This window comes from Halichoerus grypus, chromosome 6 (genome assembly GCF_964656455.1).
Source record: "Halichoerus grypus chromosome 6, mHalGry1.hap1.1, whole genome shotgun sequence".
NCBI lineage: Eukaryota > Metazoa > Chordata > Mammalia > Carnivora > Phocidae > Halichoerus > Halichoerus grypus.
In genome coordinates this window covers 170,442,956-170,458,319 of record NC_135717.1, presented here as the reverse complement: position 1 = coordinate 170,458,319, position 15,364 = coordinate 170,442,956, and the positions used below count along the sequence as shown (strand labels likewise).

The 15,364-nt window shown below is 44.3% G+C and overlaps 1 protein-coding gene across 6 annotated transcripts in view; it reads right to left on the bottom strand.

Moving 5' to 3' along the window:
* TNRC6B (trinucleotide repeat containing adaptor 6B) overlaps positions 1 to 15,128 on the bottom strand; it is a 239,739-nt gene extending 224,611 nt beyond the window's left edge. For 3 of the 6 annotated variants that reach the window (XM_078076653.1, XM_078076656.1, XM_078076660.1), the window contains exon 1: positions 14,579 to 14,801. Coding sequence is in view for 2 of the 6 variants with exons in the window: in XM_078076651.1 (XP_077932777.1) it covers positions 14,876 to 14,946 (71 nt within the window). In the remaining 4 variants the exon portion in view is untranslated. Of the gene's footprint in view, positions 1 to 14,442; positions 14,557 to 14,578; positions 14,802 to 14,875 lie in introns of those variants that run through there. The other 3 variants (XM_078076651.1, XM_078076652.1, XM_078076654.1) reach the window with 3 other exon arrangements.
* Between the last annotated feature and the right edge of the window lie 236 nt (positions 15,129 to 15,364).

Genomic DNA, 15,364 nt, shown 5'->3' with positions numbered 1-15,364 from the left:
TACCAATCAATATACAGGAACATTCAAAAGGAAATTATTTTTCAAGATACACACTTCTAAGAAGTTTTATAGGCATTGATCTCAATCAGGTTGTCATCACTGAAAATTATTTTGCAACTCCTATTCTGCTTCCAAACCAGTTTACAAATCACACGAGGAAATCTGCCTCATTACTTTGAACTCATTTTGGACCCCAAATAGTACTGCCCAGACAAATCATTTAACCAGACCTGAAAAATGGTTCTTGGTTGTTCCCCAAAATCAAATCCACCCTGAAAGAATGAAGATTTTCCCCTACGGAAATTCCAAAGAGTATCTCATACTCTGGAAGCAACTCCTAAATAATTCTTCAGATGTTTAAAAAAAAAAAAAGGCAGGACATTTCCCCTTTCAGAAAAGATGGAGTAACAGTGGTCAGATGTACCCCTGCAACTAAAAAACGGGATGAAATATATAAACAACAGTTTTCAAAACACTGGACATCATGCAAGGAAGGACAGTGATCCCTAAGAGATGGTAAACAAACAAGGTGAGCCCTGCAATTGCCCTAGCTTGCCGAGGGAAAGATTCCAGGCCACCAAGCAGGGAGGGGAAACCCAAGTGGAAGTCAGAGACCTCCCTTAATTGAGGATTTGCAGTGGCGATTCTGGGAAAGCCAAGAGTTTGCAAGTGAGAGTTTGCAGTGTACAGTACTGAAGAGGAAAGAGCTACACAAAGAAAGAACTCTGGAGAGGGGGGACCCCTCCAGTATTCAGGTGAGCAGTAAAAAAGTAACTAGGGAAAACACAGCTAACATCACACTTAATGGTACAATGCTTTTCCACCAAGTCTGGGGAAAAAGCAAGGAAGCCCGGTCATACTTCTATTCAGCATGGTATTTGAGATCCTAGCCAGCACAATAAGGCAAGAAAGAGAACTTGAAGGTTAGAAAGTAAAATTGACTTTCTTTGTAACTGATATAGTTGTACATGTAAAAACAACAACAGAACCAACAAAAATGCCACTAAAAGTGATGAATGAAATGAGCAAAGTTTATTTGTTCAGTTCATTCAATCATACTGATGAAAACAAATTGTATCCAAGTGAAAGAGGCTTTAATACAGAAAGGCTTCCAGGAAGAAAAGTTTAGAGAAGGCTTTCTGAGAGTAAGAAGCAATATGGTTTGGAAGCCAGAAACTGGGAGAATATTATACATAAGGAATAGCCTTTCATAAAGTATAAGGACAAAAAGGGAGAAAATCATACAGAAAATAGAGAAAAGATTGTATGGGAGAAGGCAAAGATTCAAAAGTAGGGAGCGACAGTTGATGGATGGAAGCAGGAAAGTTGCTGGGTTCTGACGCGGGTGTTTGGATTTCATAGAGTAAGAACGCACAGGTTGATAAAAGAAAATAACGTGTAGGAAATGTTTTCTGGGGAGAAACTAGGAACAGAACTGACAGGAAGCTATTTTAATAATCTGGCCGTAGCCTGAGGATGACTTAGAATCAGGAAAGGTGGCATGGAAACAAAAAAGGAGAGACTCAAGGTACAAAGCCACAGAGAAAGAGCTAAAGAATATGGCAATATTCCAAGATTCAATGTTTCAGGATTTCAAGATTCAGGAATTGGGAGGGTGGGCTACCAGTGATGGACCCAATAGGGTCAACAACTTTTAAGGGAGGGGAAGCAGAGGCCCCTCTCCAGAGTGACCTGCCTTAGAAGCACCCTGAATGACAATTCCCAAATCTTTGGGAGGTTAAAGGAAAACAAGAGAAAATGACATTACACATTTTTAAGTACAGTAAATAAAAGTCTAGAGAGCATCCGCTTCCAAAGCAAACACAAAACATCAGTGTGGAGCTGGGGCTCTGGCAGGTTCAGGAAGCGTAGGGCGGTGTCACAATGTGCTGAGGCCGACTCACAAGCTGTGTGTGGGGCACAGGGTCCCCTTTTTAAAGTTTTCAAACCAGCCCTTACTGGCTTGAAATGTGATGTGTTTTGCATTTTCATTCTATTGTTTTGTTTTTGTTATTTCTACAAAGAGCCTTTTCACTAATTCTCTTCGTGTTTTAAAAGTAATGTTTTCCCCTCTGGGTCTGTGTTTCAGGAATGGGAATGTCTCTCTATACCAATCCACAGATCCACCTGTGTGGTTTAAGTGGAAATCAGTAGTGTGTCCTTTTGTTTAAGGGGATTCAGCAATACTGCAAAATAAAAACATCATAAATTTTAAATACTTTGGTATAAAAATATAAAACTTTTATAGTGAAAAGGCTGACAAAAGAGTAGTTAGGAAGAGATTTATTTTAAAATCTGTTGGTACATCTAAGTGCAGAGATTCTATATTCAGAATTTCCACAGAGATATACATCTGGGTAAAAGATCTCCTCATGAAGAGGATACTACTGAGCATGATACACCATCTGCAAGATTTTCACAGCAGGAAAAATACCTAGCTCCTTGGAGGGCCTCAGTTTTCATCTTTTTAATTTGTATCTTCCTCCTTCCACATCAGAACCCAGCAGATGCTCGAAACATTTCTCTTGATATACTGACCTGGGCCTAAGTTAGGGAACCTGATCCACTTCTACTTCTTGAGGTTCTCAGTATTGTTTTTAAAATAAAGATATGCCAGGGTGCCTGGGTGGCTCAGTCGTAAAGTGTCTGCCTTCGGCTCCGCTCGGGTCATAATGCCAGGGTCCTGGGATCGAACCCATCGGGCTCCCTGCTCCACGGGAAGCCTGCTTCTCCCTTTCCCACTCCCCCTGCTTGTGTTCCCTCTCGCTGTCTCTCTCTCTCTTTCTGTCAAAATAAATAAATAAAATGTTTAAAAATAAATAAAAATAAATAAATAAAATAAAATAAAGACATGCCAAAACAGCATTATAAAAATTGTGTTACTTTTTTCAGATTTTTTTATTTATTTGACAGAGAGAGACATAGCAAGAGCTGGAACACAAGCAGGGGGAGTGGGTGAGGGAGAAGCAGTCTTCCTGCGGAGCAGGGAGCCTGATGCAGGGCTCGATCCCAGGACCCTGGGATCATGACCTGAGCTGAAGGCAGACACTTAACGACTGAGCCACCTAGGCACCCCATAAATTATGGTATATTTTAAATATATACATTTAATAAATTAACAGTTTTAGGAAAAGAATACAATGTAACCTGTCCTATTCACTAGATAAAGGATTAATAAACAGGTTCGTTTGTCATAAACTATACAGTGTGATCTAGTACCTAGAACAAGTTCAAAGTTATAATCAATATTTTCTTTCCATCCTGTGAATTTATCTCTTAGAATGTCTACACCTATTATGTGCAAACCATTTTGCTGGGTGTCAGAACAGTATAAACTTGTTTTGAGCTCAAGGTACTTCTAGTACCTTTTCTCTTTTTCTTCTCCCTTTCCTCTTGTTGAGGAACTTCTCCCTTTTCTCTAGTTGAGGAACTACAAGGAGCTTCTAAGGATTATCACACCCCACCCATGCCCTTGAGAGGAATCTGGTGGCCTTGCCCTATGGATTACCCGCTACCTTCTCCGTTCAAGCAGTTTCAATTCTTCTTTCTCTCCTGGGTCCTTGCTACACACCTTTAAGTAGATCTTGTACCTCACCTTAACTTGTTGTCTTCTCAATCTTGCCCTGCTTTCACTGTCTCCTTCCTTTCTTTTCCAAACATCTTTTTAAAAAAGATTTATTTATTTCTTTTTTTTTTATTTTAGAGAGAGAGAGGGAGAGAGAATCTCAAGCAGACATCCCACTGAGCACAGAGCCCAACACAGGGCTGGATCCCACGACCCCGAGATTATGATCTGAGCCAAAATCAAGAGTCAGACACTGAACAGACTGAGCCACCCAGGAGCCCCTTTCCAAACATCTTGAAATAAACTACACTCACTGCTGTCATTCTCCCTACCATCCATTGTCTCTTTCACCCCTTGTAATCTAGGTCCATAAATGAACGCACAGAATTTGTAGCAACTGACAGTGCAATGGGTCAGTTAGCATCTTCTAAGTGTCACCAGCACTACCAGAGCTTAGTAGTTTTTTTCATTCTGAAAAATATCAAGCTCTGAACATGCAAAGCTGAGAAACACTGGGTAGCCAACACAGTATAGGCATCCCACAACTGCAACTGAAAACAACTTAGTGATAATGGAAAGAAAGATGGCAAGAGATGGGGTGGGCTGGGTGAAGGGCACTACTTAAGAGTAACAGGGCTGAGAGAGAGGTATGGAAGTGACAAGAAAGCAAAGAACTGATGAACTAAAGAGGAGTAAAATGAAGAAAAATATGCTAGATTTCCAGTCAACAAAGCTTCCTTTTTCAATTTTGGTTGAGAATCAAATTAAACTAACGCTAGTTCAGTGAACCACTTGGAGATTTACAGATATGTAACAACCTTCAAGCTGTAGAAATGCACACATACCCAGAGGCTCTTCTGGGTACTCCTTTTGATCTTATCCCTTTCACTGGTTCAGCATCTGGGCCTCAAGAGATGGATCCACACTCACCTCAGGCAGTCAAGGAAGAGGTCACTTCCTCTACTCTCTGCTCCTACAGATAAGATTAATGAGTCACCACTTTCTAGCTCCACCTGGTATCATTTGCATAGCTATAGGTACAGTGAGGAGCACCGTTCTGGTTTATGACTAATCTTCTTTGAATGCTATTGTTTTGTTTTGTTTTTTTTAGAGTATATCTGACACTGATTCGAATATACAGAATCACATCATTATTTCTAAGATCACTTCCAGTACTGAAATGCACTGTAATCTACGAGTCTGAGTCTGACACGTCAGAGCCTGTGAGTCGGCCTTTGGCCCCGTACCCTCTGTACCCCAGACCAGCTTTATAAAGCATCGAGCACTGGGCTAACCATCTTCTCTATGTGCTAAATGTACTCCTCTGTGCCTCTGCACAGGCTGTTCCTGCTGCCTGAAGTGCCCTTTTCTTCCATGACTTACTGGGAGTGTTTCCTTCCCTGGAAAGGCTTTCTTGACCTCCCGTTGTATTGATGACTTTCCTTCCTCCCCACCCCATCCTTTGCAATGTCTATCACAGCTTTGATTACATCAAACGGCACTCATCTGTGTCCAAGTCAGCCTCACCCCCGTGCCTGTGCACTCCTTGGGAGCAAAGATCTCTTCTCATCCCATTCTTGTAGTCCTAGCTTCCTTCTTTCTTTCCTTCTTCTCACCCCATTCTTAAAGTCCTAGCTTCTTTTCTTTCTTTTTTTTTTTTAAGATTTATTTATTTTGATAGAGAGAGAAAGAGAGAATGGGGGCACGCACAAGCAGGGGGCCAGGCAGAGGAAGAAGGAGAGAAGCAGACTCCCTACTGAGTGTGTGTGTGCGTGGGGGGCCCTGCAGGGCTCAATCCCACAACCCTGAGATCATGACCTGAGCAGAAACCAAGAGCTGGATGCCCAATCGACTGAGCCACCCAGGTGCCCCATCTTGTAGTCCTAGCTTCTAAAAGCATTCAGCACATGGTACACACACAAATGTTCAGTGAAATTGTAGTCATCCTTGTCCCAAGCATATAAAAAGATTTTATTTATTTTTATTTTTTTTTTTCAGATTTTTTTTTTTAAAGTAATCTCTACACCAATGTGGGACTCAAACTCACCACCCAGAGATCAAGAGTCACATGTTCCAACAACTGAGCCAGCCAGGTGCCCCATAAGATTTTTTTTTTTTTTTTTTTTTTAAAGATTTTATTTATTTATTTGAGAGAGAGAGAATGAGAGAGAGAGCACATGAGAGGGGGGAGGGTCAGAGGGAGGAGCAGACTCCCTGCAGAGCAGGGAGCCCGATGCGGGACTCGATCCCGGGACTCCAGGATCATGACCTGAGCCGAAGGCAGTCGCTTAACCAACTGAGCCACCCAGGCGCCCAAGATTTTTTTTTTTTTTTAAAGATTTATTTATTTGAGAGAGAATGAGAGAGCACATGAGAGGGGGGAGGGTCAGAGGGAGAGGCAGACTCCCTGCCGAGCAGGAAGCCCGATGCGGGACTCGATCCAGGGACTCCAGGATCATGACCTGAGCCGAAGGCAGTCGCCTAACCAACTGAGCCACCCAGGCGCCCGCCCCGTAAGATTTTAAAAGGAATAACCATTCTGATCATTTCTACTAATAAGGATTAAAAGGATACTCATTAAACTCTAAAACAAGTAAGATTTTCAGACAAATTAAAAAGTTTGATAACAATATTCTTTCTGTAATCCTCGAATGTTTACAGATTTCAACTAGAAATAAAAAAAAAAAAACTTGGAGACCATTTAAAAAGGAAAGCCCCAGGGCGTCTGAGTGGCTGAGTTGCTTAAGCGGCTGCCTTCGGCTCAGGTCATTATCCCAGGGTCCTGGGATCAAGTCCCATGTTGGGTTCCCTGCTCAGTGAGGAGCCTGCTTCTCCCTCTCCCTCTGTCTCCCAGCTTGTGCTCTCACTCTCTGTCAAATAAAGAAATAAAATTAAAAAAAAAAAAGGAAAGCCCCTCCCTGCCCCACATATTTATTTAAACTGTTAGAATGACTACTTTTTTGTGAATGACTGCTTTTTTTCAATTCTATTTTTAGTTCTCTTTCCTAACTTCATTTGAAAAATATTTATGAGGACCTACTATGCGCAACTTAACAGTCCTAGATACCGGTTATACAAACGTGAACAAATCAGACAACGTATTTTTATTCACATAGGTATGTTCTAGCAAAGAAGCCACACAAATTTGGGGCGCCTGGGTGGCTCAGTTGTTAAGCGTCTGCCTTTGGCTCAGGTCATGATCCCAGGGTCCTGGGATTGAGCCCCGCATCGGGCTCCCTGCTCAGCAGGGAGCCTGCTTCTCCCTCCCCCACTCCCCCTGCTTGTGTTCCCTCTCTAGCTGTCTTTCTCTGTCAAATAAATAAATAAAATCTTTAAAAAAAAAAGAAACTACACAAATTAAATCATTATTTAATTACAATTCTGTTAAGTGTTCTGAGTGTTTAAAAGGAGCACATCTAAGGGCGCCTGGCTGTCTCAGTTGGTTAAGCATGTGACTCTTGATTTCAGGGTTTTGAGTTTGAGGCACACGTTGGGTGCAGAAGTTACTTAAAAATAAATCTTAAAAAAAAAAAGAAGCGCATCTAATCTGGGGTGGGGATGATTAGGAAGTCACTGAAGAAGTGACATATAAACTGAGCTCGGAGGACTGAAGAGGCATCAACTAAGGTCATCAGGTAGGGGGGCTTCCAGGCTATGGGAACAGGAGGTGCAAGGAAGAGACCTTGAGTGAAGAGGAATATGCATTTCAGGAACCAAAAGAGGGACAGTGTGGTGAGAGTTCAGGCAGCAAAGGGGAGAGTGACAGGAAATGAGGCAGGGTCTTCATTGGGTATTCAGTGAACATGAGAGACCAGTTATTTCTTTTCATGAAGTTTATACTCCAAAAGGGGGATGGCAAGGCTTTTGGGACTCAATAACAGTTTTAAATAGGGGACAAATATGATCAGATTTACAATTGTTTTTTGAGTAAATGTTTTACATTTGAGGTATAACATATACAGAACAGATATATAGTTTTAAAAGAGTATTCTTGTTGCAGATTCAACAATTCTCTGAGGCAGAGAATTCCCTACTTACAAAAGAGAAAACTGAAGTTTTGCAAAGCTAAGTAATTTATTCGAGGTTATTTATTCAAGAAACATTTGAGCGTGTACAGTATGGCAGGCACAGTAGAGTGAGTGCTGAGGGATGCAGAGATGAATACGAGAGTCTTGCGCTAAAGAAACGTACAATCTAGTGAGAGAGACAGACCTAGGAACATGATATAGTGCAGTCCATGCTAGAAAGGAGTAAGATATAATGGAGCAGAGAAAAATGAAATCTTCTTAGGAAGAATTAATCATTTTGTCTCTGTGTTAAAGGGGCATTTCTTTCATACTATTAGAGTTTTTGAATTCTCATTCATTCCTGTGCTTGGAACATGGTACGTATTCAAGCAAATGTCTGCAATACGAACCAACCACGACTTTTAACTCCTAGTGCAGTACCTTTCCAAAACCAACTGTGCTCCTAACTCTGGAAGAGTATGTATTAATTCCAAGGAGCTCTTTTGAAGCTCCTTTCTGAGCCAGTTTACAAACCACAGAAGAAAATAAGTCTCATTAAATGAAAGCCAAACCTCATTTCTGACCCAGCCTGAAACCCATAATAATATCTAAACAGTTATTATTTTTTTAATCTTTATTCAACTTTTTAACCATCACCAATGGGCACTAACAAGCATTTTAAGTAATCTCTATGCCCCCAACATGGGGCTCAAGGTCAGGACCCCAAGATCAAGAGTCACATGCTCTACACACTGAGCCAGCCAGGTGCCCTTAAAACAGTTATTTTTTATTTTTAAATATTTTATATTTTAATTAATCTCTATACTCAAAGTGGGGCTTAAACTTACAACCCTGAGATCAAGAGTCAAATGCTCCACTGACTGAGCCAGCCAGGGGCCCCAACAGTTATTTTTTTGTTATATCTTTTTTTTAAACTCGGGGCTTGAACTCATGACCCTGAGATCAAGACCTGAATGCTTAACCGACTGAGCCACGCAGGCACCCCCCTGCATTATTTTTTTAAAGCAAATCTTCATTCAGAAGGAATGCTCCTATGAAGACAATCAATAAAATATTCCATATACTCCTTCATAATCCATGATCTCTGTCCTGAGAGGACTTATATTTTAGTTTCTATTTGGAAAGATAAAATATAGAACATAGAATAAAATAAGATATAACGTAGCATTTGTTCACTTATTTAAAATATTTATAGACTGCCCACTACAGGCCAGGACAGGAGCTATAAGGGATGCAAAGATGAGTAGGACAAAAGCCTGCCTTCAAGGAACTCAGTCTGATGGGGGAAGCCAACAACACACAACTCAGGACAGTAAGAGCTGTAATTCAGCAGGTACACGCAGATGAGAACACAGAGGCTGTGCCATCAGTTCTAATTCATTGGGCACTTATTTCCATTGGTCAGCGCCTATTCCTTGTTAAATATCAGTTATTAAAATACTTTAACTTTGCCTCAGATAATAATGCAAACTGGTAAATATTATAAGTAATTACTCTATAGAAAAACAGTTACACACACAAAAATAAAGTTAAAGGATCAGAGGAAATGGTGAGAAGTGAAGTTTAGGGATACCTTGGGATTCCCAAGCAAGGAAGGTTAGCCTATTTGGATGAGGAGCTGGTTGTAGATAAGTGGGACACAGTTATCAAAAGGCTAGTGGCTGGAATTACCTAGGTATAGCTCTCCAACTATGCCGAGGACGTGCTTTAGAGCTGTGTTGTCCAACATGGTAGCCACGAGCCACAGGTGGGCCACTGAGCACTTGAAAAGTGGTTAGTCTGAATTGAGATGAAGTGAAAAATACACTCCAGGTTTCAAAGACCTAACACACACACACAAAAAAGAACGTAAAACATCTCAATAATTTTTTTTTTTTACAGATTACACGTTTACATAAAATATTTTGGATATATTAAAGTAAGTAAGATTTTACGAAAATCTATTTCACCCTTTCTACTTTGTAAATGTGGCTACTAGAATATTTACGATTACATATGTGGCTCACATTTGTGGCTTGCATTCTACTTCTATTGGACAGTGCTAGTCCAAAGTGCTTGAAATAACAAGCCAAAGAGTTTAAGCCCTCTAGGCAATGAAACACCACTGAAGGTTTTCAACCTTAAGTGCCTGTGGTAGATCTGGGGAGGGGGCAGGAAACATAAACAAGCACTGTCTCAGGAAGATTAGCGCAGGGGCAATCTGTAGGGTCAAGACACTGGAGGCAGTTGTCAATGTCAAAAGGCTGGCAAATGTCAAAGGGTAAGCAGGTTCAGCTGGAAAGTAGACAAGGTCTTTAGAAGCCACAGGCCGGGTGGAGAGAGGAAGAAGAAATCCAGAGCAGGGATTGGTGAGCGAAGAATAACAGCTGCAAGCACTGGCCCCAGCCTGGATAATCAAGGTGCACTACTCAGTGGACTTAGCAAACTCAGCCAGTCTGGGTTAGATCTAGTATGGCTCAGTGGTAAGGGCTCCCAGGCAGAGGTACAATTCAGAAGGAGAACAGGATCAGTGTCCTCTTAAGCAATTTCAGATCTATCTCTGTGTGGCAAGACTTCCAGCAGTGAGATCAAGTCCCAGAGAAGGTAGGAGGTGGAAGGCAAGGCTACCAGGAACTACAAGAAAGCAATAAATTATAAAAGCAAAATCCAGACTCACAACACAGCCAACAAATATTTACTGGGAGTTTATTGTACGCCTGATACTTGGCTCGGCTCTGGAGACATGGGGAAACAAAACAGACATGGTCCTGAATCACAAATTGTGGTGAGAGCTGTGAAAAAGGAACAGGAGCTCTGAAAGACCTGACTGAGGGTGGATGGGCAGGGGGAGGTCATAAAGGAAAGCATCTCTGAAGAAATGACAATTTAACCTGAACCCTGAAGTCAATGGGTGAAGATGAGGGAGGAAGTGGGGGGAAGAACAGCCCAAGCCAGGAGAGTGGTATGTACAAAAACCTTCAGCCTTCAAAAGGCTTGGGTAATTCAAGGAATTAAAAGGAAGACCGAGTGATTGGGACATCGGAAAGGGGGGTGGGCCATAATAGGGATGAGAGAAGGTTGGAGAGGCAGGCAGAAGCCAGATCTTACTGAGCCTCAAAGGATGAAAAATAAAATCCCAAACGGGCCTCGGCGCAATGGGAAGCCACAAGGGGTTCTGACCAGAGAAGTGGTCCAATTGCAATGGCGTTCTAAGTACTCCAGTTACCTATGCTCTGCTCAGACTACTGAATGGGAGCCAGCTCGGCAGCAAAGGGGCAGGAGCCAATATTTGTAGATGAGTAGCAGGATTCCGGGTCTGGGATAAGAGAGTTTATTATAAGGCCCTCTAAGTGTTGCAGGGTTCCAAGCAGGGAGGAGGATGGCATCACCAAAAAGTACAGAAAAATCTGATGGAAGAGCTCGTTTAGGAGGCAAAGTCAAACAAAACTTTAAACATACTGAGTATGAAGGAATAGTGAAGAATTCCAGCAGGTAAATATTGATGTTGTTTTGGAAGTATAGAAGAGAGGTCAGACATGGATATGCAGGTTAGCAGATACAAACATGATAGATGGTTTTAAGTCCCAAAGTAAATAACATATTCCAGGAGAAGACAAGAGAAAAATAAAACAACAACAACAAAAGGAGCCTAGGTCTGACCCTTAGTGTTTATCTCCGGGATAGAAGCGAGGAGGAAGGTGAATCAAAAGGAATACAGTACAAGGAAGTTTTTTGGGGATGATGGAACCACTCTGTATCCTGATAGTGGTGGTGTTTACATGAATCTATACATGTGTTAACATTCACATACTAAAAGCTAAGGTTACTGTTATTTTTTTAAAGGGGTGGAGGAGGTACTCAAAAGGACTGACTGCTGCAGGGAGACGTAACAGGATAAATCCCGAAAAGATGTTCTGGGATTTTTAACCATTAGGTAATTGGCAACCTTGGGAAAAGCTTCAGTAAGGTTGGGAACCAGGCTGCAAAGGTTCAAAGAATAACTGGAGCAGTGAAGGAAAACAGTCAGTACAGACTCCTCTTTTAGAACTCTGGAGGTGAAAGGAAGAACAGAACGGCACAGAGCTCAAACAGATAAGGAGAACTGGGAGATTTAGCAAACTGCAGAGCCAACCTTCCACACCACGAGTGGCTCCATTCCAGTATTCTTCTAGAACATGCATTTTGCACATGAACTATTCACTTTCTTATTGTCCCATTAAACTAAAACTGCCAAAACAAACCCGAAGTCATTACATTTTTAACTCTGCTCCTTAGTCAGCTAACATTCACTGTGTTCCTACTATGTGCCAAGCACTATACAAAAGTGAGTAACGCCTGGTCCCTGGAAGAGCGCACAGGATTTATCACAATAACAAGGTACTGGAGTAGAGATTTGCACAAAGGGCTCTGAAAGCCTTGACCTTCTGAATTAAATGCATTTTTATTTATCTTTATAAAAATCAAGAAGGGAAGAAATGAAAACTAAGCTGGGATGTAATGTTGTAAAAATGTCCTTAATTTCTAAAAACTAAGAATGAGGGGCGCCTGGGTGGCTCAGTCGTTAAGCGTCTGCCTTCGGCTCAGGTCATGATCCCGGGGTCCTGGGATCGAGGCCCGCATAGGGCTCCCTGCTCCGTGGGAAGCCTGCTTCTCCCTCCCCCACTCCCCTGCTTGTGTTCCCTCTCTCGCTGTGTCTCTGTCAAATAAATAAATAAAATCTTTAAAAATAAAAAAAATAAAAACTAAGAATGAGTTTAATTGTAACTTTTTTTTTTTTTTACATAACTGGAGCAGTGAAGGAAAACAGTCAGTACAGACTCCTCTTTTAGAACTCTGGAGGTGAAAGGAAGAACAGAACGATATGGGGGCTCGATCTCAGGACCCCCAGGGACCATGACCTGAGCCAAAGACAGACGCTTAACAACTGAGCCACCCAGGCGCCCCTAATATTAACTTCTTAAGTTAGGTATGGGCAGCCTCATAGTCAGTGGCACTTCTCATTTCTTTTCTGGTTTACCTTTCAGTGTCCTTTCTGCCTTTCTTCCTCTGGATAAGTTAAGACGCAAAATGGAATAAGCGCAGGCTTTGAAACCAGACGGACGTGAGACTAAACCTATCCCTTCAAGTTCCTAGCTGTGTGGCTCTTGGAGGGTCTTTTTCCTAGCCACAAAACAGTAATGACATCTACTTGACAGGCTTGAGGTAAGGATTGGGAAAAAAAAAAAACAAACATACGAAGAGGCTGGCATGTTAGAAGAATGCAGTAAATGTTAGTTAACATTTTTACTACCATTTGAACAAATGGTGTTGTTCTGACTTAAAACATTTTTAAATGCTTCTCTCTGAATGAAGAAAAAATATTTTTTCAAGGGCATGGCATTTATATGCTACCTTAGAAAAGCAGGTTGGTAATTTCTTCTTCTTAAGTCCTATCAGAAGCTATTCTGCTCAAATAATGATGTTTGGGACAATCACCTAAAAACGTCCAGGAACCAAGAAAATATAAAGGCAGCATTATCATCATCGCTGTGTCCCAAGTGGGGCAAGCCGGGCTGCTTTGTGTTCTAGATCCCTTAGTGTAGGGACCCACTACATTCATATCCCTCCCACTACCTACCTACAGCGATACCGCACGCTGTAGAGGTGCAAGACCGCGTGCTAAAAGTTCTGCTTTTAAAGAGGCATTTACATAACACTACCGAAACAATAAATATAGTTTCAAAGCCAAGATCATTGATGCCTCTCCGAAGCAACAGGAAGCTATCGTCCACTGAAATTCCCCACAACAATGAAGGAAATAGCCTCTATTCTTAAACTTTCACAAAATGCTAAGATGCAAGATTTTCATACACCTTATTTCCGTACACTTAACTCCTGGGGGGTGGGAGGAGAAGGCAACCTATAACGTTTTATTCACTATGGAGAAGTATCTCTGGCCAGTTTTGTTGCATAATTTTGCTTATATTGTAATACAAACGACCACCTTGAAATTCGTCTTATTCCTCGCACAATTTCTAGCATAGATGCTAAAGAGTAATAAAAGAGCCAAAAGATACATGAGAAAGCAAGGAACCTTAAAAGACCGAGACCAGTACACTGTGCCTAAAGAACTGAGGATGGGCCGGTCCTTACTTAAGACACCTAAGCAGCAGCTACGGTCACTGGGTGTCCTCTGCCACTTTAAAAGGGTATTTGGCCCACCGCGGGCTAACAAACCCACTAGTTTGAACCTAAGGGGCGCCAGCTCAGGGGGAGACAGAAAACACTCCTCGCGCCGTTTCGTCCCATTTCCTCGTGGAAAGCCTGAATCGCCTCTCGAAGGTGGCCTCGCCGCAGGGCTCTGAGGTGAGGGGTGCGACCCCTCCACACACACCCCCTCCCGGCCCGGATTAAGCAGGGGAACGCGTTCACGCTGTCACGCAGGTCCCGCGCAGACAGGGACCGGGAGGCTCGGAGGCCTGACGCCTCCCTCTCCCCCACGCCAGGCAGGGGGCCCGACGCGTCTCCGCGGGCCCCCGCTCTCCGCCGCGACAGGGAGCGCCTCCCCGCCCCGGAGGCCCCCCAGCGACGGGAAGCGAACCCGACTCGACCAGCCCACCCGGAAGCCCTCCCCCAGCTCACACCTGCTGGCGCGTGACGCCCGGAGCCGCGCGCGCCCGCCCGCCTGCCCCGGCCCTGCCATTCGGGGCGCCCCTTCCCTGCGCGCGGGACGTCGCCCGCGTCCCTCCCCGCCCCGGGGTCAAACCCACCACACGCCCGCCCCCACGGAGCGCAAGCTCAACGCCGCCGCCCCCGCCGGGGCCCGCGCGCGCTCCCGCCCCCCCTCCGGCCCTGTCCCCACCGCGCGCGCTCACTCGCGAGGACACGCACACGCTGCGCCTCAGCTTGACAGGCCGGCCCGCGCCGCGCGCTCCCGCGGGCGTCCTCGCCCACCGGGCCGCCCAGCTCTGACTGGGCGGTGCGCGGGGGAGGGGAAGGGCGGCAGTGGCCGTCGGTCCTCACTCACCGCCGAGCCGCGCCGGCTCCGAGTGCGCGGCGTTCCGCTGTGAGGCGATGCGCTGCGATGCGCGCGGTCCCCGCTTCTCCGCAGGCTATGGAGGCGACGTAGTAGGGGGACTGAAGGGGCGCGGGGGGCCACTCCCTCCCGCCTCACCTCCCAGAAACACGGGGACCCCAGAAACTAAAAACAAAATAAACAAACTTTCCCCTCCGCCTCCCTCCCCCAAAACCACAACACAAACACTCGGGGGCCCGCCCAGAGCCCCACTCCATTGGCCGCAGGGAGGATGCTTCCGGCTCTCACTGGCTGATTTTTGTGCCCATCAGGCTGCGGTTCCGCCCCTCCAATTCCTCGCCGCTGCCGTCGCCCCTCATTGGTCAAGTGCTTCCCGTTTGACGAGCTAGGATTGGCTGAGCTGCCTGCGCCAATCATTCGGGGACACACCCCCTCAGCATCCCAGAGGCCGCTTCCTTGGTCGCGGACCCGGAGAGGTGAAGGGGAAACTAGAGCATGATGGCGGCCGAGCTCATTTGGCGCAACCATCGTCTTTTTTCTTTTTTTTAGCTCATTGGTGCCTCGCCCTCGCGCTGTTTCCCCTGAGCTCCTCTCTCCATCCAGTATTGCCTAATAACGGAATCTATACGAGCCGGCTCCTTAATTTATCCCCTTCGAAGTGCTGAGTGTGGGCTGGCTGTGCGTCATTGGACTGTCAGAATGTCACTCCCTAATCAAATCTTCAAGCTATTGGTGGAACGGCCAGAAAACCCGTCCAACAACAAGGACTAGTGCCAT